Source organism: Vipera ursinii, assembly GCF_947247035.1.
Source record: "Vipera ursinii genome assembly, chromosome: 7".
NCBI lineage: Eukaryota > Metazoa > Chordata > Lepidosauria > Squamata > Viperidae > Vipera > Vipera ursinii.
In genome coordinates this window covers 19331816-19355728 of record NC_139521.1, presented here as the reverse complement: position 1 = coordinate 19355728, position 23913 = coordinate 19331816, and the positions used below count along the sequence as shown (strand labels likewise).

Below are 23913 nucleotides of genomic sequence, written 5' to 3'. Positions count from 1 at the left end.
ATTGTTTGGCCTAGGAGATCATACTGATTCAACCTTGAACCATCTGGAGCTACTTCTACTGAATTTGATGCATTGTACGTCCACTTGTAGGTTACTTCTGCTGTTGTATATGCATCTATCAAGGACAAAAAGAAGAGTCATTCAGAATATTTGAGATTATTAAATAATTTCAATAATTATGAATTAAATACTTAAATCTCCAAATAGTGATAGAGACAGTAAAACAGAGTATTTTACAATGTAACTAAACATGAAAAACATGCACAACCAAAAATCAATTCTTTCCCAAAATTAATTCATTTCATTTCCTGTAAATCTGGCAAAGTCACTTCAATTTCTTTCTTTTAATGACAGTTTCCTGTTTTCAGACCCTAACCACTTATACCGTCTTTTCTTTTAAAATTGCTCTTAACTTGTTCTGTTACAACTCTGAATGTTCATCAAAACATTTCAACTAAAAGTCACACCTCTACCATAGTAAATATAATCAGAATTTACCAGTTATGTTATCAGCTTAATTTTTTTCAGAGTGACACAGAGTCATCAAAACTATGAATATAAAAATGCAAATGGTTTATTAGCTTAACTGAATGCTTCAAAACTGCAGATAAGGATGAGGGAGAATCCATGCTAGCATAGCTAAAAACATAGCAAGATTATAATTATGCAATTCGGATAGGATAGGATAGGATAGGATAGGATAGGATAGGTGTCAAAACCCATTCCCATTTCATTTCATTTCATTTCTATTTCATTCCACCTCTCCTGGGTTTTGCCATGCTTCCAAGGGGGAGGGGGGATGTGCCTGCAGAGCATTGCTTTCACTTCCTCCCCTCACTACAATATAATCTCTTATTTGTTTATTGGGTATGTATCCTGTTTCCTGCGTTATCTCTCTCTCTGAACTCTATCTTTTAAACTGTCAATTAAGAACAAAGGAGGAGATAGGAATCTAATCTCAATGCCTGGATTTTGTCTATGCTCCCAGGGAAAGGTGTGAAGTAGCCGCTGACCCTCGCATGAGATGGAGATGGGCCAATATTATCTCCTTGGTTCCCACAACGGACTTAACACTTGGGGATTGGCTATCCCACATGGGTTGTGTGTGTCGATCTATGAGGGTCCTGCTTGGGGACACTATAATCTACTGCATTGTTCGGGAAATCTCAGATCCTGTCTATTATGCCTGCTATTTCCTATTCTTAATAAAAGTTCCTGTTTGGAAGAAATTGTTTCCAAGAGTTCTGCTTTCTTAAAATGTGGGCTTGAAGTAGGTCCTGACATTAGACAGGATCTGCAGTAAAAGTCAACCTGGGAGGAAGACCCTTACCAGGTGACTTTGCAAAAACTACAATGTCAGACACTGAGGCAGGGAAAAAGGAACCCACCATGAAGGGGGAGCCCTCCCTCCGGCCCCGACCCTGCCAGCTGTCGGGATCTGAGACATCCTATTCTGCAGAAGAAGTGGGAGATACGCGCAGCCACAAACCTCGGTGGTTGATGGGCATTGGGAAGAAAGATAAGTGGGAGAAGAGATCAAGGAGGGTGACCCTGAGATGTGGCAGCCACGAACATGGATGGAAACAAGAAATGGGGAGATCCCTTCACCTTAGTGAAGAGGAAGGTGATCGCATGCAGTACTCAAATTGGATCCTAGAGAAAGCTATTGACCTGATGCGGAAAACCTTCGGTGTTCTTGGGGATGAGAAACCTGAACCCCGCGGCTGCTCCACTACCTTGGACTGCAGCCAGAGAGACACTGAGGGGGAATCAGATGCTGATGTCCTGGTGACGTCTGCTGAGGTAGCAGCCACTGCTTCAGCAGCCCCTACTCCCCGCCGGCCAGCAACTGCCAATCAGGATCAGAGACAACACTGTCGGCAGCGAAGGTTCCAGTCCATCCAAAGATTCCTGCCACTGGAAGCAAACTTCATGGGGGAGTTGCAGCACTTGGGGTTCTTCCTAAACTAAGTCCTGAGCTACATGGAAGAGTATGGATGAAATATCCCCAGAAACAAAGCCCAGATTCATATTGTGCAATCTGCTCTGGACAGGGTGGCTCCAGACTGGATGGTGAACCTGCATGATTCTGATGCCCCAGAGCTCCACAACTTCAACCACTTCATGTCGTCTCTGAGAAGGCGATTCGAGGAACCCCTGGCTGACCAGAAAGCCCATGAGAGAATCAAAATGGTGAGGCAGGGCAGACTGTGGTTTGGTATGCTGGTCTGACAGCCACGGACAGGAAAGTATTACAGAGGGTAGTGAGCACAGCACAAGACATTGTGGGCTGTTCCCTGACACCACTGGATGACATTACCAGGGCTCGTTGCCTTGGAAGAGTGAGGAAGATTCTCAGGGATGACTCACACCCTGGACGGTATCTCTTTACTCTACTACCATCCGGTAGGAGATACAGGAATATAGCCAGCCGTACCAACAGGCTGAAAAATAGCTTTTATCCGTGGGCTGTTAGGCTTTTAAATGGGACATAATCTTATGCAGAATTGACTTGGGAGACTGGTGTGTGGTGTAGTTGGTTCACATGGTGTGGTAGGATGGAGGGTTTGTTGTCACTGTGTGTTGGGGGGAGAGAGCACGGGGGGGAGGCTCAGTTAATCTCAATGAACACATGTTGTACTTTGACAATAAAGGTTTATTTATTTAATATACACAAGAATTCCAGGCAATCGCCAAAAAGTTGAACTGGCCAGAAGACATCCTCCTTAGCCATTTGAAAGATGGGCTAAACTACAACCTGTATGATGCTTGCCTGCCTAGATGAGACCTATGCCAACTCAACAAATGGTATGTCCTAGTGGAGGAAGCAGAAATCAATCTACTGAAGAGACACTGACAAGGAAGACCATGGGGCCGCTCACCTCCTGAGCCATCGTGTGAACCAGCAAAATCACTGGCCACAGCCAAGAAATCAACAGGCTGTTTCAAATGCAGGAGAGAGGGGCATTGTGCCTTAGAGTGCCGCTCAAAAGTCCCTCCACACAACCCAGACCGATCACCAGCCAGGAAGTCGGGGAAGTCCCCAGCCAAGCCATGAGAGCCCATCATGAGTGAAACAGAGGCTGTAGAGTCCCCACCGTGTGTCATGCATGGGCAGGGAACTCCGGCCTACATCGCAGGGGTGGCAGATACCTCAGACGACAATTCAGAAGGTGAACCCCTGGTAAGTGGACCCATCACTCCTATCCTCAAGACAGTGACTATATTAGACCCCTCCATGTCCAAAGCTGTAAAAGTAAAAGCCTTAATAAACTCAGGCTGCACCCGCTGCCTCATTAGCCTAACGCTAAGGGGGAACTTGGGCATCTTGGTGAGGAGGCTGAGACAACCGATCTCATTTGGCCAGTTAGATGGGTCCATAGCAGGCGGGTGGGTACCAGCTATACTAGCCACTTTACCAATCCATCTATCTCTGGGGGACCAAGAAGAAGACATAATGTTTGTAGTGACCCCAGGCATGGAATGCCCAATGATCCTGGTGTTGGAGTGGCTAAAGAGATGGAACCCCTGGGTAAATTGAAGGATGGCAGAGCTCAATTTCCTGGAGGGTGTTCATGCGAACTTAACATCCCAAAGGCCCCCACTAACCCTAGGAGAGGAGAAAGGATCAGTGGGAGAAGAGAAGGGGTTACCAGAAATACCAGAAGAATACTGGGATCTTGCTGAAGTCTTCAGCGAGGAACGGGGGGGATGAGCTCCCTCCTCACTGACCCACAGACTGTGCTATAGAAATCAAATCTGGGGCAAAACTCCTGAAGCCCAGACTGTACTCCATGAGCTCTAAAGAGACAGAGGAGATGGAAAGATTCATAAATAAAAACCTAGAAAGGGGATTTATTGAACCTGCCAAACCCAAAATGGCCGCCCCAGTCCTCTTTAGGGAAAAGAAGGATGGCACTTTGCATTTGTGCATGGATTACCACACCCTGAATGCAATCAGTGAAAGTAACCTGTATCCCCCTACCCCTCATGAAAGAAATGTTATTGAAAGGAAAGATTTTTACCAAACTAGACCTAAGAGAAGCATACTACTGCATTAGGATCAAGGAAGGAGACAGATGGAAGACTGCATTTAATTATCCAATGGGATGCTACCAATTCAAAGTTGCTGTTCGGACTACAAGGGCCCCCCCTCAGTATTTATGCAATTAATCAATGAAGTCCTAAGGGAGCACCTATTTAAGGGTTTATTTAGATGACATCCTTATCTTCACCGAGTCCAAGGAGGAGCATGTCAACCTAGTCAGAGCAGTTTTTTTAAAAAACTGCGAGCTGCCCACCTATATGGCAAGTTATCAAAATGCGAATTCTGCCAGGAAGGAATAGACTACCTGGAGTATCACATATTCCCCCAGGGGATCAAATGGACCCCCTGAAGGTCAGGGCAGTACTAGAATGGGCACAACCCCACACAAGAAAACAATTACAAAGTTTCCTGTGTCTTGCAAATTTCTACCGCCAGTTCATCCCTTCATTCACCCCAATAGCCCTGCCCATCACAAACTTGTTAAAAACAAAGGGAGGGCCCTCAGTGAAACCCAGCCAGCCACTGAACTGGACAATGGAATGCCAAGCGGCATTCTAGAGGTTAAAGAGACTTTTTTCTGCCGAACCCATACTGAGGAACCTGGACCCGGATAAACCTTTTGTAATACAGCAGGGCATTTTGGATTTGTAAAAACTTTACATTTAATTAAAAGGCAATTTTGGTGACCATCCATGAAAAACGACATAGAAAGCTACTAAAAGCACTAAAAATGCCCAGAAAACTTATCTCTAAGCAAGCCTGCTGGTCCCAGCACTTTCACCAATTCCGCTTTACACTCAAACACTTGCCGGGGGGGGGGGGAGAACTTCCTGGCAGATGCCCTGTATAACAGCATGTGAGCCACTGGTTCTAAACCACTCATGCCTGAACCACAATTGGCAGCAACAGTAACCACCAGGGCCCAAGCTAAGGTAAAGTCACAGCTGGGTAGCCAAACTGGAATCAAATTCCGGAAAACCTTAGAAACAGATGAACGGTTCCAGAAGAATAAACATGTGTGCATGATCAAAGATGGACTGCCATGGGTGGGGGAGAGGTTATGTATACCAGCCACCCAGAGAGTCACTTTCTTGCAGCTGTTCCATGATACAAAATCAGCAGGGCATTTTGGATTTGTAAGAACACTACATTTAATCAAAAGACAATTTTGGTGGCCATCCTTGAAAAAGGAAATAGAAAGCTACATGGCCTGCTGCCCAATTTGAGCAGCTGCCAAGAGGTTGCAAGGGAAATTGCCCAGACTGCTACAACCAGTGGTGAATCCCTCAGCTCCATGGAATGAAATATCCATGGATTTTATAGTGGAATTACCAGAAAGCAATGGGAACACTGTCATCTTGGTGGTTACTGACCTGTTCGGAAAACAAGGGCATTTTATCCCTTGCCAAAAGATCCCCACTGCAAAAATTTTAGCAAAACTATTCGTGCAGCACATCTACAGACTGCATGGGGCACCCCAATGCATCATATCGGATAGGGGAGTGCAATTTATATCAGAATTCTGGACAGAGTTTTTATCCCTCTTAGGAACCACTCAGAGACTGTCATCTAGTCATCATCCTCAATGTAACAGCCAAACTGAACAGTCCAATCCAGTACTTGAACAATACTTTATTAAGATGCTTTATTAATTTCCAGCAAATGAACTGGAGAGACCTACTCCCTTTTGCAAAGGCTACACTCCCTTTCAGGTAGCCACTGGTCAAAGTTTCAACCCTATGCCAGAACTAACCCCAAACGAATTGGAAATCCAATCACTGAAAGAATGAATAGCACAATTACAAAACACGTGGCCAGTAGTTAGGAAAGCCCTGGATGAAGCTAGACAAGCATACAAAGCACAAGCAGATAAAAGGAGAGTCGAACCTAAACCATTCATTGTAGGAGAAATGGTATATTTATCTACAAAATACCTAAAATCCCTACAGCCCTGTAAAAAACATGGTCCCAAATACATAGGACCTTTCCCAATCAAAAGAATCATAAACCCAGTAACAGTAGAATTAGAACTACCCCAAACCCTCAAGCAAATACACCCAATTTTTCATTGCAGCTTGCTGAAAAGAGAACAGTTGCCCTTAAGACCAAAACTCCCCAAAACCACCTCCAATCATGGTTGAAGGGGAACAACACTTTGAGATAAAAGAAATCTTAGATTATAGGAAGTATCATGGGGCAACTCAATACCTAATAGCCTGGAAACACTTTCCTTCCTCACAAAACGATTGGGTCCTCACATCAGAGCACCCAAACTGTTAAAGAAGTTTCATACAGAATATCCCAACAAGCCAGACTAACCTCTATACCTCTATATATGTTTTTGTTTCTCTACAGGTGGATCTCTCCCATTTTTAAGGGGGGCAGGATGTCAAAACCGATTCTTATTTCATTTCATTTCATTTCTATTTCATTTCACCTCTCCTGGGTTTTGCCATGCTTCCAAGGGAGAGGGGGGATGTGCCTGCAGGGCATTGCTTTCACTTCCTCCCCTCACTACAATATAATCCCTTATTTGTTTATTGGGTCTGTATCCTGTTTCTTGTGTTATCTGTCTCTGAACTCTATCTTTTAAACTGTCAATTAAGAACAAAGGAGGAGATAGGAATCTAACCTCAATATCTGGATTTTGTCTACGCTTCCAGAGAAAGGTGTAAAGTAGCCGCCAACCCTCACGTGAGCTGGAGATGGGCCAATATTATCTCCTTGGTTCACACAATGGACTTAACACTTGGGGATTAGCTATCCCACATGGGTGTGTGTGTGTGTCGATCTATGGGGTGGGGTTCTGCTTGGGAACACTGTAATCTACTGCATTGTTTGGGAAATTTCAGATCCTGTCTATTATGCCTGCTATCTCCTATTCTTAATAAAAGTTCCTGCTTGGAAGAAATTGTTTCCAAGAGTTCTGCTTTCTTAAGATGTGGGCTTGAAGTAGGTCATGACAATGGGATAGGATAGGATAGGATAAGATAGGAGATGAGAGGATAGGATATAGCAGGATAGGATAGGATAGGATAGGATAGGATAGGATAGGATAGGATAGGATAGGATAGGATAGGATAGGAGCTGGAAGGGAACTTAGAGATTTTCTAGCCCAGCCCCCTACTCAAGCAGGAGAACCAATATCATTTCAGGCAAGTGACTTTCTACTCTCTTCCAAGACATCCACTGATGGAGCGCCCATGATTTCTGAAGGCAAGCTGTTACACTAGTTCATTGTCCTCACTGTTTCTCCTTAATTCTTTGTTTAGTTTCCAGCAATTGTTTCTTGTCCTGCCCTCTGGTGCTTTGGAAAATAGTTTGATGCCCTCTTCTTTGTGTAAAGGTAAAGGTAAAGGTTCCCCCGCACATGCGTGCTAGTCGTTTCCAACTCTAGGGGCCGGTGCTCATCTCCGTTTCAAAGCCGAAGAGCCAGCGCTTGTCTGAGGATGTCTCTGTGGTCATGTGGCTGGCATGACTAGATGCCAAAGGCGCACGGAACACTGTTACCTTCCCACCGTAGTGGTCCCTATTTTTCTACTTGCATTTTTACGTGCTTTTGAACTGCTAGGTTTGCAGAAGCTGGTACGAGTAACAGGCGCTCACTCTGTTACGCGGCACTCAGGATTCGATCCACCAAACTGCCGACCTTCTGATCAACAAGCTCAGCATCCTAACCCACTGAGCCACCACGTCCCTCTTCTTTGTGACAGCCCCTCAAATACTGGAACACTGATATCATGCTTTTTCTTCTTTTCTTTACACTAGCCAAACCCAAATCCTGCAGCCTTTCTTCATATGTTTTAGTCTCCAGGCCTTGGATCATCTTAGTTGCTCTTCTCTGAACTTTTTCCAAGGTCTCAACATCTTTTTTGTAGCATGGTGACCTAAACTGGTTGCAGTTTCCAGGAGTGGTCTCACTAGGATTTTATAAAGTAGTACTAATACTACACGTGATCTTGATTCTATGCCTCTGTTTATGCAACACAGGATTAGCTTTTTTGGCTGCTGCTGCACACTGCTGGCTCATAGTCAAGTGATCCTCCACTAGGACTCCAAGGAAGTTCTGTTTTTGAGCCAGGTTTCATCTAATCTGTGTTTATATTTATATTTTTCATGCCTAAATGTAAAACTTTGCTTTTCTCCATATTAAAATGCATTTTGTTGGATAGGGCCCATTGTTCAAGTTTGTCAGGATCTTTTTGGATCCTGATCTTCTCTTCTGTTGGCTATTCCTGCCAGTTTAGTGTCATCTGCAAAGTTCATGAGTTCCCCTTCTATTCCCTCATCTAAGTCATTGATGAAGATATTAAAGAGTACTGGGCCTAAGACGGAGCCTTGTGGTATGCCACTGCTTACTTCTCTCCATGTGGATGTAGTACCATTGAGGACTACTCGCTGAGTATGGTTTGTCAGCCAGCTACAGATCCATCTGTTGGTGATGTCGTCTATCCCACCTTTTTCTAGCTTATTAAGCAGCAGGTTGTGATCTACTTTGTCAAATGCCTTACTGAAATCTAAGTATACTCTTTCCACAGTGTTTTACTAGTCTACTAATTTAGTCACTTTATCAAAGAATGAAATAAGATTGGCTTGGCATGATCTGTTTTTAAGAAACCCATGCTGACTTCTAGTTATAACTTTGTTTGCTTCTAGTTATTCGTAGATCTGTTTTTTGATTACCTTTTCCAGGTTTGTCCCAGGTATTGATGTTAGACTGATTGTTTTGTAGTTTCCTGGCTCTATTTTTTTCCTTTCTTGAAGATGGGAACCACATCAGCCCTTTTCCAATCATCAGGTACTTCCCTGCTGCTCCAGGATTTTTGAAAGATATAGTGCAATGGTTCTGAGATAACATCTGCCAGCTCCTTCAGAACTCTGGGATGTAATCTGTCAGGTCCTGGTGATTTATATTCATCAAGGTCAGATAGGTGTTCTCGTACCATTTTCTTGCTTATTTTAATTTTTGTTTCTAGTTTGTCTTTTGCAGTATTTTTTGGGGGGATATGTTGTGCTATAATTTCTTTTTGTGTGAATTAATTAATTAATTACATTGCATTTGTTCTGTACAACATGTCCTGGTTTCTTATGGACTCAATAGAAAGCTAATAGATATAGATATAAATATAGAATTCTTTATTAGTTAATTGTAATTTGACATAACAAGGAACTTGTCTCTGGTGCATAAGCTCTCAGTGTGCATACAAGCAACAAGTGATAAATCATGATCATAGTCATAAAATACAATAAGCATAAAGCATAAGATACAACACTCAGTGATAGTCATAGGATATTAAATAATTAATCAATATAAATCATAGTAGGATACTAAATAAAAGCAATCAACATAAATCATGAGCTACAAACAACAAAGTTATAGTCCTAAGAAGCTAAGGAAATGGGTAATAGGAAAGATGAGAAGGATAATAATAATAGTAATAAAGCCCTACTATGTGGTTTAACATCCCAAGGCATAGGACAGTGTTGTATGAATTAGTTGTTTAGCAGAGTGATAGCATGGGGGGAAAATTGTCTTTGTGTCTGGTTGTTTTGGTGTGCAATGCCCTATACCATTGTCTTGAGGGAAGAAGTTGAAACAGTTTATGTCCAGGATGAGAGGGGTCTGCAGATATTTTCACAGCCCTCTTTCTGGCTCATGCAATATACAGGTCCTCAGTGGAAGGCAGGATGGTTGTAATTATTTTTTCTGCAGTGCTAACTGCAGACAAAGACCATTGAAATCTGTGTCTGTCTTGTTTGGTTGCTGTGCCAAACCAGACACTTATAGAGGTGCAAATAACAGACTCAATAATTCCTTTGTAGGACTATATTAGCAGCTCCTTGGGCAGTCTGAGCTTTCTGAGTTGGCACAGGAAAAAACATTCTTTGTTGTGCTTTTTTGATGACATTTTTATGTTAGATGTTGTGTAGTGGGTTTCCTGGAAGCAGGAGGCGAGACAAGAGGGTTCAAACAGGAACATTGCTTTATTGTAGTAACAGGATCAGAACTGAGAACAGAGGCTTCTACGCAGCTACTTATACAGTTGGCCACTAGGCAGTGCCCAATAGGTTTAAAGGAAACTATTCCCACCCCAGAGCCAACCAATGATCATCCTGGAGACTGCATGTCTGGGCAGCCAGCGACCGTTACACAGGCACCCTAATTAAGCAATCTCAAGCAGCATTCAAAGACACGTGAAAACAGTTCAAGTAAAAGACCCAATATGAGACCTTGCAGATCGCCTGGGGGATCCAGTCATCTGTTGGTCTATCAGCTTGCCTGCTGGGCTGGATAGACTAGGACTCATGAGTTCACGAGAGTCGGATTGATTCGAGTCCCTTTGGCTGGCCATTCCAGGTCAGCCCAGACCAAAGTCCAATGAAGAAACAGAGTTAGCACAGCAGTTGTCTTGATTAGGTTGACTTTCCTCATCAGGGGACCCATGTTGCATTCCCGGGCTTTGCCCATCTATGACCACCTCCCTGTTGTACTGACTGGTGGAGTCCTCAGAGCATGTGAACTGCCCTGCTTGGCTGCAGGTTTCTGGCTTTAGGAGCAGACCCATCATGAGGTCCTCGCTTTGTGGCTGTTCTGCGAACCACTTCTGCAGCTGATCAATATGGCAGCGAATGACTCGCCCCCCCACACCATCCAAAGCTACCTCATACGAGAGAGGGCCCAAGACTTTGACAATTTTACCCGGCACCTACAAGTTCCCATGTGCATAGTTCCAGGCCCACACCCCATCACCCACTTGCAACCCACTTGGAGGCTTTGGGCGAGAGATGTCTGCTGCCACCGGGTCTGGATGCAATCTGTCCAGTTTTGGGATGAGCCTTCTTCCCCTGCGAAGATCTGCTGGGCTCTTGCCTGTTGCTGTGCAAGGTGTAGTGTGCTGGCAAAGCAAGAAATCAGCCAGCCTATGGTGCCAATCTCCAGTCACTATGCACTTGAGTGATTCCTTTGTAGTGTGCACCATACATTCGGCCTGCCTGTTAGTCGAGGGGTGAAAGGGAGCTGATGTAGCATGCCTTATGAGGTTAGTCCTCAAGAAGGCTTGAAACACTGCTGCTGTGAACTGGGCCCCGTTGTCCGATACTACGACGTCCGGTAGTCCGTGTGTGGCAAAAAAGCTTTCTAAGCACCTGGATGGTCCTAGCAGTAGTCATGGTTGAAATTGGAATTACTTCCAGCCATTTAGAGTGGTTGTCAAGCACTATCAAGAATAGCTGTCCCTGAAAGGGACGAAGTCAATGTGAATCCTTGACCATTGTGTATGAGTTTCCTCCCATCTGTGGACAGGACCATGTGGCATTTCTGGTCTGGACTGTTGACATGTGTAACACCCGTGTACTTGGGCCTTGATAGCCTTATCTAAACCTGGCAACCATAGGTAGCTTCGTGGCAATGCCTTCATCCAGACTATGCCTGGATGTCCCTCATGCAGAGATTGAAGTACACAATTCCTTAATGAACTGGGGACAATAACCCTGCTCTCCCAGAAAATGCAGCCTTTGTGAGCTGAAAGCTCGTGTCTACATGTGAAGTAGCTCCAGAACTCAGGTTCAGGGCTGTTTTCAAGCCATCCAGTGTGAATCCATGACAAGACTCTACTTAAAACCTTGTCTGCAGCAGTTTCTGCAGCCACCTCCCCAGCATGGAGGGGAAATTCAGGTAAATCCCAAATTGACAAAATGTGAGCTTCTGGAGCTGGCTCTACCTGTGGCAGTGGCAACCTACTAAGGCTGTCTGTGTGGCCCATGTCTTTGCTGGGTTTGTGAACCAGCCTGTAGCTGTAGCTGACATGAAAATGGACCATCTTAACATCCTAAGGGACAGAATTTGAGGCATCTGCCTATCAGTAGTAAATAACCCCAACAGTAGCTTTTGGTCAGTGAAGACCGTGAATTCCCTGCCATACAAGTAATCATGGAATTTCTTCACCCCAGCCACAATGGCCAACACCTCCTTGTCAATCTGAGCATAATTGCGCTCAGCTGAGGACAATGTCCTTGAATAATAGGCAATGGGGACTTGAGTCCCATCACTTGACAAATGGCTTAGGACAGCCCCCACCCCATAATGGGATGCATCACACACAATGCAAAAGGCGATGACTCTTTAAAGTGAGTGAGCACTGAATTGGAGGACAGGAGTGATTTTACTGCCTTAAAACTATTTTTGTGAACCTTGGTCCACTTCCATGGGCTGTTTTTGTCTAAGAGCTGGTGTAAAGGCTCTGCCACTGCAGCCTTGTTAGGAAGGAATGTGTGGTAAAAACTAAGGAGACCCAGGAATGACTGAAGCTCTCCCTTTGACCTGGGGCTTGGAGCCAGCTGAATGGCCTTTAGCTTGGACTCAGAAGAGTGGATGCCTTCAGCATCAATACGGAATCTCAGGAACTCAGTAGAAGGAACCCCAATAATACATTTATTTCTTTTGAGTTTAAGGCCCGCTTCATGGGCCTCCATTGAAGGACAGCTTTGAACCTCCTTGCAAGCACCTCAGTGGACTCACTGGCAATGAGCACATCATCGAAATAGGGGTAAACCCCCAGAATGCCCTTGAGCGTAGGCTCCATGTCTCCTTGAAAAATTCCAGGGGCTACGCTAACCCCGAATTGGAGGTGTTTGACTTTAAAAGCCCCACTGTGTGTAACAATGGCTTGTGCACCCGCTGTGGCCTCATCCACAGGTAACTGCTGATAAGCCTGTGCCAAATCTAATTTTGCAAATACAGTACCCCCTTGCAGCGATGCCAAGATGTGGCTAACAACTGGCACCAGGTATGCATGCTGCTTAAGTGCCCTATTTATGGTACACTTGTAATCAGCACAAATTCTGACCTCCCCATTGGCCTTAAGTGGCACGACAATTGGGGTTTCCCATTCACCCCCATCTACGGGCTGTAGTACCCCCTGGTTAACTAGTTTGTCCAGCTCTGCATCAATTTTATGTTTAAGTGCAAATGGCACTCTGCAGGGTTTGATCCTACTAGGCATTATGGCAGGATCAAATTTAAAGGCTATTGGAGGGCCCTTGTACGTTCCCAGGCTTGTGTCAAAAATGTCCATGAACTCCTTGCATACTGATGCCAAGTTTGCTGATTGTGTCCAGTTGATTCCGGTGACTTGGATGCCCAGAGCATCAAACCAATCAAGCCCTATTAAGCTCGTTCTCTGGCCCTCCACCACAATTACATCCAGGGCCCCCAAAACCCCTTGAACTTGACGGCCAAAGTGGCCTTGCCCTTGACGGCAACTCAGGAGTTTTGGAAGTCAGTCAGGATGATGTTGGATGGCCTAAGCTTGGCCCCCCCTCTTGCTGCGGTTGTAGATGAAATGGAAGGTTTCGAGGGAAATGATGGACACAGCTGAACCAGTGTCCAGTTCCATCCTTCAAGGAATGCTTTGCAGCTCGACTTGAAGTCACAGTTTGGGCTTAAGGGGGTGGTGAGCTCCCGTGCAACAAATACTCTGATGGCTGGAGCAAAACCCTACAGTAAGCTGCCCTGGGGCCCACCTCTCCTGATTGGAACGTCTGATTGACGGTCCTTCTGGCGACCTCTACAGACCAATGCAATGTGGCCAGTCTTCCTGCAGGCCTGACACGTGGCTGTCTGGAACCTGCAGTCTACCCGTTGGTGGTGGCCGCCACAGCCCGCACACTGAGGAAAAGGAACTGCCTTGTAAGGAGTCTTCGGTTCTTTGTTGTGGTGCCATTGGATCTTGTCAACTTCATGGTCGAAGCTGACATCTTCTGGAAGTTCGGCGTCCTTATAGTGGATGGCTTCCTCATGCTGAATGCTTTTGGTGGGCTGCATGGCCTTCACGGCTCTGCCAGTGGCTTCGTCCACCATGATTTCTTTTAATGCTTCCTGGAGTGAGAGAGTCTCTTTTGCAAAGTTTCTGTTGTAGCTCCCTGCTCCAAAGTCCACAGACTTCTTGAGTTGTTTTCCCCTTTAGGATTTTCATCCATGGAATCTTTCCTAGGTTCTCTCTGAGTTTGTTAAAATCAGCTCTTTTGAAGTTTAAGACTCTGGTTGGAATATTTTCTATTGCTTGTGCTTGCATTATATTGAATTTCAGCACGACATTGTCACTTTCACCCAAGGTTCCAGCAACTTCAATTCCCTCTATCACTTCTTCTCTATTAGTAAGAATTAGGTCCAGTACAGCTTTACTTCTAGTTCCTTCCTCTACCTTTTGGATGACAAAGTTGTCAGCTAGGTTGGTTAGGAATCTGTTTGATCTCCTGCTTGCTGCAGAATTTGTCTCCCAGCTGATATCTGGGTAGTTGAAGTTTCCCATTACTACTGTAGTATGCTTCCTATATACATTTGTTAACTGGTTGGCAAAGAGTCCATCTATTTCTTCTGACAGGTTGGGTGGCCTGTAGTATACCCCTATGGCAATGTCACATTTTTTCCCTTTTATATTGATCCATATATATTCTGGAAGGCTTTTATCTTGGATCATGTGCATTTCTGTAGATATGCAGTATTCTCTTACATATAGTGCAACTCCCTCTTCTCTTTTTGTAGTTCTGTTTCTTTTGAGCAATTTGTATCCATCCGTCAGTCCATTCCAGTCATGGGTCTCATCCCAACATGTTTCTGTAATGCCAACTATGTCATACCCACCCTCCTGTACTATTGCTTCTAGTTCACCCTGTTTGTTCCCCAAGCGTTGAGCATTAGTATATAAACATTTAAGACTTTTATGTCTGTCTGTGGGTATGTTTCCTGCATCTCCTGACTGTTGTTTGATTTTTTTCTTTTTTCTCATCACTCTCTACGTCTTTGTTTGATTTATTTTCTTGGGATTTATGATTGTTTTTGTGTTCTAGAGATTCTAATAATTGATCACTCTTCTCCCTCAATTTTAGTTTAAAGCCCTTCTAATGAGTTGGGCCAGTCTTTTTCCAAGTATTTTTTCCCTGTTTTAGTGAGGTGCAGCCCATCCCTTGACAAGAGTCCGTCATGTAGAAACCAAAGTTTTCTTAGCAACATCAACTCTTTAGCCAGTGGTTTATTTCTAGAATTCTTTTTCCCTCAATAGGTGTTGGCCTTTTTTTGGGAGTACTGATGAGAACACTACTTGTGTTCCTAGCTCCTTACCTTTACTGCCTAGTTCATGGGTCAGCAACCTTAAAGACTCAAAGAACCATTTGGACTCATTTCCCAGAGAAAATAAAAAAACCGGGAGCCAGAAAACCACATGGAGTGCCCCACTGCCACTGCTTCCACCCTCCCTCAACAGAGCACACCACCGCTGCTCCCCTCAGCACGAAGCGTCCCACCACCACTGCTTCTCATCCTAAAACACTCAAGCAGCCACCAGTGGCTTGGGTGCCTCTACTCCATCCAAGCTGAAGAAAGTGGAGGCGTAGCAGCAGGATTGCTCTCAATAAGTCAGGTGTACACAAGTGAGCAGCGCACCTGGCTCTTACTGTATTGTTTGAGAGCAATCCCGTGCTGCACCTTTGCTTTCTTCATCTCAGACGGAGCAGACTCATCCAAGCCACAGGCAGCCAATTGAGTAGGGAGAACAAGGAGGAGGAGAAGAGTGTGAGGGCGGCTGGCCAGCTGAGGAGTAGGCCGGACGATGGTGGCTGGCTGTCTGGGGAGGGTGGAATCATGGCCACTTGGGGGTCTCTGCCAAGCCTCATGGCAGCGGCATTGGCAGCCCCGCCCTGGCCCATTTCCCCAGCACTGTACAAGTCTTTTGGCAAAAATCCCACACACCCATGCCCCCAATCAGAACCACATGGCACCTTCTTTCCAGCTCCACTATGGTCCTCCATCACTTCATCTGCCGCCGCGTGCAGCCCCACAAACAAAAGACGTGGGACTAAAAAAGTTCAATCAATCAATTCCAACTTTGCAAGATTTTTTTTGCACAAGTTGGAATTGATTGATTGAACTTTTTTAGTCCCACTTCTTTTGTTTGTGAGACAGCACATGGTGGTGGAGGACTGGGAGCCATGGTAGAGGGATGAAAGAGCCACATGCGGCTCCAGAGCCACGGTTTGCTGACCCTTGGCCTAGTTGCTTATAGTCTCTCAGGATTTTGCTCAGGTTCTTTGTTGTGTCATTTATCCCAATGTGAATGAGTAGGCGAGGTAGTAATCTGTTGGCCTAATTATTTTGATTAGGTTCTCAACCACATCTTTGATTTTTGCTCCAGGGAGACAACATACCTCCCTGGATTGTATGTCCGGTCTGCAGATGACTGACTCTGTTCCTTTGAGAATAGAATCTCCTATCACCAGCACTCGCCTTCTTTTCTGGGGGGGGGGTGCAGTCTGAGATGTTTTTCTGTTTGTCTCAGGTGTGTTTGTTGATATAGCTTTTTTAGGGATATTTGGTGTTGTTTATTTGCTAGGTGTCTGCATGTTTTCTTTGAGGGGGAGGTAGTGGGTCTGTGTATTTCCATCTAGGGGAAGAAATCAATTGCTCAGTTTTAATGGGGTTGTTTCTGGTTGGGTTAGATTGGGCAGTAGGGGTTCGTTAGATGTATGCTGCTTCTTCCTTTGATTGTTGTGTTTCTTTCTATGTGTGACATAGATCCATTTGTCTTCCTCCAAGGGTTTATCAGTAGGGTCAAATCCTCTGGGAGTTATTTGTCCATTGTTTGGTTCAGTTTGGGTATAGCTTTCTTTCATAGGTTGGAGTTTGGCTTGAAATGCCTCTAGATTCTTTACTTTTTCCTTTTTCACATAGTTTACATTTGATCCATGTATAATTTGGGTATTCTTTGGGCATAAGCACATACATGGAACATGTATTGCATACTACAATAGTATCCATCACCTGATCCATGAATTTGTTGTTTGAAAATCCCTCTTTTATGGTTGGTGGATATGCTTTGCTGTTAGCCATGCTTCTACCTCTGTTCTAGGTAATTATGCCTATTTTTTATGTTTTGCAAATCAAAATAGCATCAGTTTCTTTTTCCAAGAGTCTGCTGTGTGGTTGCTGTTCACAGTCCCCAGCCTCCTGGATTGCTGCCTTTTGCAGTCCCCAGTCTACTTGTCTGCTGCCATTCGTAGTCCCCAGTCTACTGATCTGCTTCTGTTCACAGTCCCTGATCTAGTGGTCTGCTGCCATTCGCAGTCCACGGTCTGGTAGTCTGCAGGCTGTGGTAGACTGTCATCTGCAGCACCAGGTCTTCTGCCATTTGTAGGCCCTGGTCTACTGCTGTCCATACCACCTAGTCTACTGTTGGCTGTAGGCACTGGTCTACTACCGCCCGTAGGCCCTGGTCTACTGCTGTCTGCAGCACCCAGTCTACTGCCATCTGCAGCACATGGTCTGCTGCTCTCTATAGGCCCTGGTCTACTGCCATCCACAGCAACTGGTCTGCTGTTGTCTATAGGCCCTGGTCTATTGCCGTCCATAGGCCCTGGTCTACTGCTGTCCGCAGTTCCTGGTCTACTGTGCTGCAGTGTTCCACCACCTCCACCAACATCTCTGCAGCCACATGGTTCCTGTTTGCTGGTCCATAACACTGGTGTTCTGCTTCCTTCAGCAAACAGGGCTTCATGGATCGTTCACAGTAAGCTCTCCTTTTCTCTCCCTGGCTGGCTCTCCTCCCTGCTCCACTATCTTACTGGCTCTCCTGTTTCTCCTCTAAGAACAGGAGATTCAAGAGCGTGTCTTTGAAAAATTTGAGAGAAAGTTGATATATAGCAGGTTCACTCTTCTTATGCAGTAGCAGCTCAAGACCTATCTTCATATTCTAAATAAAGAGTTGCAGATCCAAGATTGCACAATACGGCTGGTTTCCACTGTCAAGTTACACTCCAAAATCATCAATGGATGATCTTTCCTGGACTACATCAAGTTCCATCAGAAATAATTCCTCCTTTATCAAGCAGATGTTTGAACAGTAGACTAGATTGAACTGCCTCTCTTATCCAGGGCATTCATCACCTTTTGCAATGTACATTACTTTGACTTTATTAAAGGGTACAATTGCTGTGGTTCTAAGATGACTAGTTATGTCAGCTACATTTATGCCAACTCTGATATTTACAAACCCTGACATTTTTCAAAGGGAAGAATAAGCTGCAGACTGCTATTGCTAGCCTTTGGGTATTTCTCCAGCTGCTGCATCATGTTGATTTTAGAAGGTTTAGAAATCATTTTCTACTTTTAATAGAAGTAAATGTTAACACTTAGAAAATGTGTCATATTCACTACCAGGGAACTTATTATTTTTTAAGAACTGGTGACAAAACTGATGGATTGGAAATTGCTCAGACATCTAAAGCCAACTCTATGGAGAGGCAAAGGAAAAAGAACAGTGATTGTAATCCAGTGACTGAAACTAGCCTACATTTAGAAAGGTATAGAACAGTGATTATAGAACAGTGATTGGCAGTAGCCCAGACTTTCCTAAAGGAAAAAAAAGGTGAGTGTTGGTGATAGGAGATTAAATTCTCAAGGGAACAGAAACAGCCATCTGCATATTGGACACCTAGAAAAGTATGTTGCCTCCCTGGAACAAAACTCAAATATGTAGTTGAGAACCTTTCTAAAATAGTCAAGCCCATAGATTACAATCCCTTTCTTCTCCTTCAATGGGAATATATGATATGACAATCAACCTGAAAACAATATTGGGAGATTACAAGCAGTTAGACAAGAATGTTAAGGAGTAAGGAGCACAAGTGGTCTTTTTATCTTCCAATGAAATATCCACATCCAAAGAAGAAACAGAGGATTTTAAATTGAACTACTGGCTTAAGAGTTGGTGCCACAAAGAGAACTTTGGATTACTAGACTATGGTCTGCATTATCTATATGAAGAGCTTTTGGCAAGGGATGAGCTGCACTTTACAAGCACTTGGAATAATGTATTTAGAAAATGATTGGCTCATCTTATCAGGTCTTTAAAGTAAAACTAAGGTGCGGTGAGGGTGACCAATACTTTAGGATCTTTTAAGACAAATTCTTGAATCTTTGGGACTTAATTCCAAGCATAAATCCCAAGACAACCAATCAAACAATGAGGTAGAGAGTGATGGGAAGGAGGAAAACCCAGATACAAGGTAGGAGATGTAGGAATCATATCCAGGGTCAGGCATAAAGGACTCAGATGCCTATACACTAATGCTCAAAGTTTAGGGAACCAACATGGTGAACTTGAAGTACTAGTACATGAGGACAGGTACTATATAGTTGCCATTATTAAAACGTGGTGGGATGAAACTCATGACTTGATTGTACCTATGGAAGGATACAAACTATTAAAAAAACCAGACCTAACAAAAGAGGGTGTGGAGTTGAATTATATGTAAAAGATCATTACATATCTACAGAAAAACCAAGGATGAAAACCTCCTAGAATGCATATGAGTCAATATAAATGGAAAACTGAATGAAATTGCCATAGATGTATGCTAAAGGTAAAGGTTCCCCCGCACATGCGTGCTAGTCGTTTCCAACTCTAGGGGCCAGTGCTCATCTCCATTTCAAAGCTGAAGAGCCAGTGCTTGTCCGAGGACATCTCTGTGGTCATGTGGCTGGCATGACTAGATGCCAAAGGCGCCTGGAACGCTGTTACCTTCCCACCGTAGTGGTCCCTATTTTTCTACTTGCATTTCTATGTGCTTTCAAACTGCTATGTTGGCAGAAGCTGGGACGAGTAACAGGTGCTCACTCTGTTATGTGGCACTTGGGATTCGACCCGCCAAACTGCCGACCTTCTGATCAACAAGCTCAGCATCCTAACCCACTCAGCCACCGCGTCCCTAGATGTATACTACAGAGCACCTAACCAAGGATAAGAAATAGATGAACGTTGGGACTTCCGGTGGCGGCGCGGTGCCGAAGACAGCCGTTTCGGGCTGCCCGCTGTTCAGCTGAGTTGTTTTCACCCGAAACAGCGCCGATCAGCTGTTCGGGTGGATTTGAAGCCCCCTCCTCGGGAGAAGAGGAGGGGGTGAGGCCCCAGGTAGGGGTTGAGTTCTCCGGGGCCGCCTGAGCTTAAAGCTTGGGCGGCTGAAGGATTGAACTCCCCCGTAGCCTGGGTTGCTCCCAGCTGTTCAGCGTCTCTGCTCCGGGATTTTTGGAGCAGAGCCAGGCGTTTGCGACCACCCCTGCCAGAAGGAAAGACCCTGGAATAAAAAGAAGCAGGCAGAGCGGTACAGGAGGTCAAGGTGAAGAGGACTTTTATTCTTACTCTCTAGCTTAATGGACTTTATAAACTTAAAGTGAAAGTGCGCAATAAGTGAAAGTAAAAAGATGGCGGCTAAACCTCCCTCAAAAACCCTTCGGAGTGCAGGAACTTCCCCGGTGCAACAGACATCGTTGCAAGCTTTGCTTCCTCCTGCCGCATTGACATCGAAGGACTTACAAGATGCCCTTGAAAAACAATCCCAGTTAATATCAGAAATGCTGGGTGATAAGTTGGCAAAGGTGGAGGAGAAACTGGAGAAATTGGAGGAGAGGATAGAAGAGAAGTTCAGTGCGATGAGGGTAGACATTTTGTCTACAGTGGAAAGCGTGGCTGAATGTGTGCAAGGTTTGGATGAAAAAGTGGAGGACCTGAGTCAAAAGAATGCTATACTAGAAGTAAAGGTGCTGGAGAATGAAGATTTAAGGGATAAAATGGAGGGAGAATTGAGTCTTGTCCAGTATCATCAGATGCAGTATGCTATTAGAATCAGAGGCTTAAAAGAGAATACTAAAGAAGACCTAAAGCAGCTGATTTCTGAGGCTCTGGAAGCAGTATTGGGTCAGCCAGCATCTGAAATAAAGGGATGCATGGATAAAGTTTTTTGTGTAAACTCATGGATTGCTAGGCAGAGAAAGCTACCTAGAGATGTGGTGGTTTATTTTATAAAGAGAGAAACTAGAGATGAAGTTATTCAAGCCGCTTATGATACTAAAGTTGTGGTTGCTGACCAAGAAGTTTTGGTTTTAAAAGAAATTCCTCCAAAGATTTTAAGGAGAAGGAAGGATTTTGCATTTCTTGTGCAGGAACTTAAGCAACGTGATATAAAGTTCAGATGGGAGATTCCAGTCGGATTGGTGGTGATGCATGAAGGTAAAAGATATTGTCTGGTTACTGTGAAACAGGCGCGTGATTTCTACAATAATGTTTTAAAAGCAACCCCTCTACTACTTCTGGAAGCTGCAAAGGGATCTGGAGAAGGAAAACCTCAAGAGGCCGAAGGTGGACAGACAGAGGAGAATGGTGCTGGAGGGGATCAAATTATAGCCTCGTCGGCTGTTGCTGGAGAGCAGAGGGTGACGCGTGCCGCTTTAAAACAAGCAAAACAAATAAAAGAACAAGACCAGCAGAAGTTTATGGAACTTTCAAAGCGTACTTACAGCGAAGCAGTGGGAGGAGCGCGGCCCAAAGGAGATAGAGGGGCTATTAAAGATGTGCTCCAACAGCTTCGGGATGACACGCATGGCGAGTAAATTTCTAACCTGGAACGTTAATGGACTAAATTCACCACAGAAGAGAAAGAAAGTTTTTCAATATTGAAAACAATTCAAGATTGATGTTATATGTTTGCAAGAAACGCATATTAGGGTTATGGACCAAAAGTATTTATCGAACTCAAGGTTGGGCACGCAATTTGTTGCCTCTGCAATGAATAAGAAAAATGAAGTGGTTGTTTATGTTAAAAGTGTTTTAACAGTGGACTTAACTGAAGCAGATAAGCATGGAAGATATGTTATGATAGATTTGTTGCTAGAAGGCAAAAAAACGCTTTTAGTTGGACTGTATGCTCCTAATCAACAACAAGCTGATTTTTTTAGTTTACTTCATACAAAGCTTACTCAGTTGGATTACAAATCGTTTATTTTTATGGGGGACTGGAATGGTGTTTTGGATGTAATGATGGATAAGGCTGGTTCTTTTAAGCGTGCTCCGAGTCATGCCAGATTGCCTAAATCTTTTTTTGAAATGAAGGATGATTTGGAATTGCGAGATATTTGGCGTGACACACACCTGCATGAAAAGGATTATACTTTTTTTTCTGATAGACATCAATCTTTTTCCAGGATTGATTTCATTTTGCTGACTAATGACTTTTTTTCTAGGATTAAGAAGGTAAAGATCTGTGCAAGAGCTATTTCTGACCATAGTCCAGTTTGGTTAGAGATTAATAAGGACAATAGAGATAGGCGCTCGTGGCGCGTAAATGAGAATTTGTTTAGAAATCAGAGAAATGTGGAAGAATGTAAACAGCGGATGAAGGATTTTTTTGAAATTAATATGAATAAGGATACTTCTATGGACATGGTTTGGGATGCTAGCAAGGCCTATATGAGAGGGGTGTTGATATATATGAATAATAAACACAGATGTTGATGTGGCCCTCCGTGCAACCACCTGCTGCCATTCCCTATTGATGTGGGGATTTGAAGCCCCACCCCAACATTCACAGAACCAGCAGCCTCCACCCCCAACCCCGTCCTGTCAGGACCCCTAACAGGCCCGGACTGAGTGCTGGTTAATAATTCCCTCCCCACCCTACTATCCCTCCCCCTGCCTAACCTTTTAAAATAAACGGCTAAAAATGTATCAGGGGTCTCTTCACATGTCTCAACCCGAGGCCCCTATCTAAGCCCAGCTACCTCTCGGAGTCCCAACAATTGGGCTTGTCATTAAGGGGAGTGTGGAAAAAGGCTGTTGGTCATACCCAGGAGGGAGGAACCCCCCTGAGGGCATACAAATCAGCTCCAGAGTAACAGAAACAAACCATGGAACAATAAAAATGTCCACATAGGGCAGATATTACAAATATTTACAGTGGGTAGTTTGATGGAATGATGATATTCAGATAAAATAATATTGAGTCCGGTAGGTATGTCTCTCAGTCCACTTGTCCAGCTCAGCTCTCACCTGAGATGGCGATCAGAAAGGAAGCCCCAGCCGTCCTCTCACTCTGGCTGAGGAGAGGTGGACAGAGCAAGGAGTCCCGGGCCATGCCTACCCCAACTGGTCTCTCACACCAGTGGGGCGGTTGATAACCAATCCAAGACCATACTCCCACCACGGTCAGCTCCCAGGCCCAAGCTGGACTGTCAATGGGGAGGACTTGATTCCAGCCGGGCATTAAAATGGCCATAATACCTGCCTGCCAGCACAGGAAGTAAACCAGGCCACGGCCGATCTTCGGGCCACCAGCCACTGCCACCATTCGGGGGGGGGCAAAAACATCCTCTCCCACAAGCGCCCGCCCGCTAGTCCAAACAATGTTACAGCAGCGAGCAAAAGGCATTCCTGGCAGTAGTTCAATAGTTCAGGCATCCCCCAACAAGTCCACCGCGGCGGGGCAAAAACCGAGGCTGATGTCCGGGCCAAAAAGCCACCGCTGTCATCCGGAAGGAGAGGGAGGGCTCCGCGCCACTGAAAACGGTGCCTGCCAGCTGACAAAAGTCCCAGCTCCCAATCGAGTTTCCAGCTGGTCAAATCATCGCTGCCACCCCTCCGTACAAGCGGGGCATATCCATGGCAAGAAGACAGATGAAGGATGCCTGCAGCAGTACAGCATTGCTCTCCAGGTCGGTAGGCCAGCGCCATCCGAAGCGCCGGTATCCGAAGGGGGAGGGGGCTCAGCGCCACCAAAAACAGTGCCCAGCAGACATCTCTGCGTCCACACACCCCTGGAATCACCCCACCATACCGTGCCACGGCTGGGCCTCCCTAAACTGACCCAAAATATCAATTGGAAGACAAACTCTGCATCAAGTGGGAGTTTGAACAGGTTCCTAATCAACCTAGTTGATAACTTTGTCATCCCAAAGGTAGAGGAGAGAACTAGAAGAAGGATTTCATAGATGAAAATCTTAATGAGGAAAACAAGTCAAAAACTTGGGAAACTCTAAAAAATAT

The 23913-nt window shown here is 44.8% G+C and overlaps 1 protein-coding gene across 1 annotated transcript in view; it reads right to left on the bottom strand.

The window, feature by feature from the left end:
- LOC310642944 (gamma-aminobutyric acid receptor subunit alpha-2) overlaps window positions 1-23913 on the bottom strand; it is a gene marked incomplete at its 3' end in the record, with an annotated part of 252020 nt that overhangs the window by 29448 nt on the left and 198659 nt on the right. Inside the window, exon 7 of the mRNA XM_083366934.1 lies at window positions 1-115. This exon is cut by the window's left edge and continues 29 nt beyond it. Within this exon, the coding sequence (XP_083223060.1) occupies window positions 1-115 (115 nt within the window). The remainder of the gene's footprint in view (window positions 116-23913) is intronic.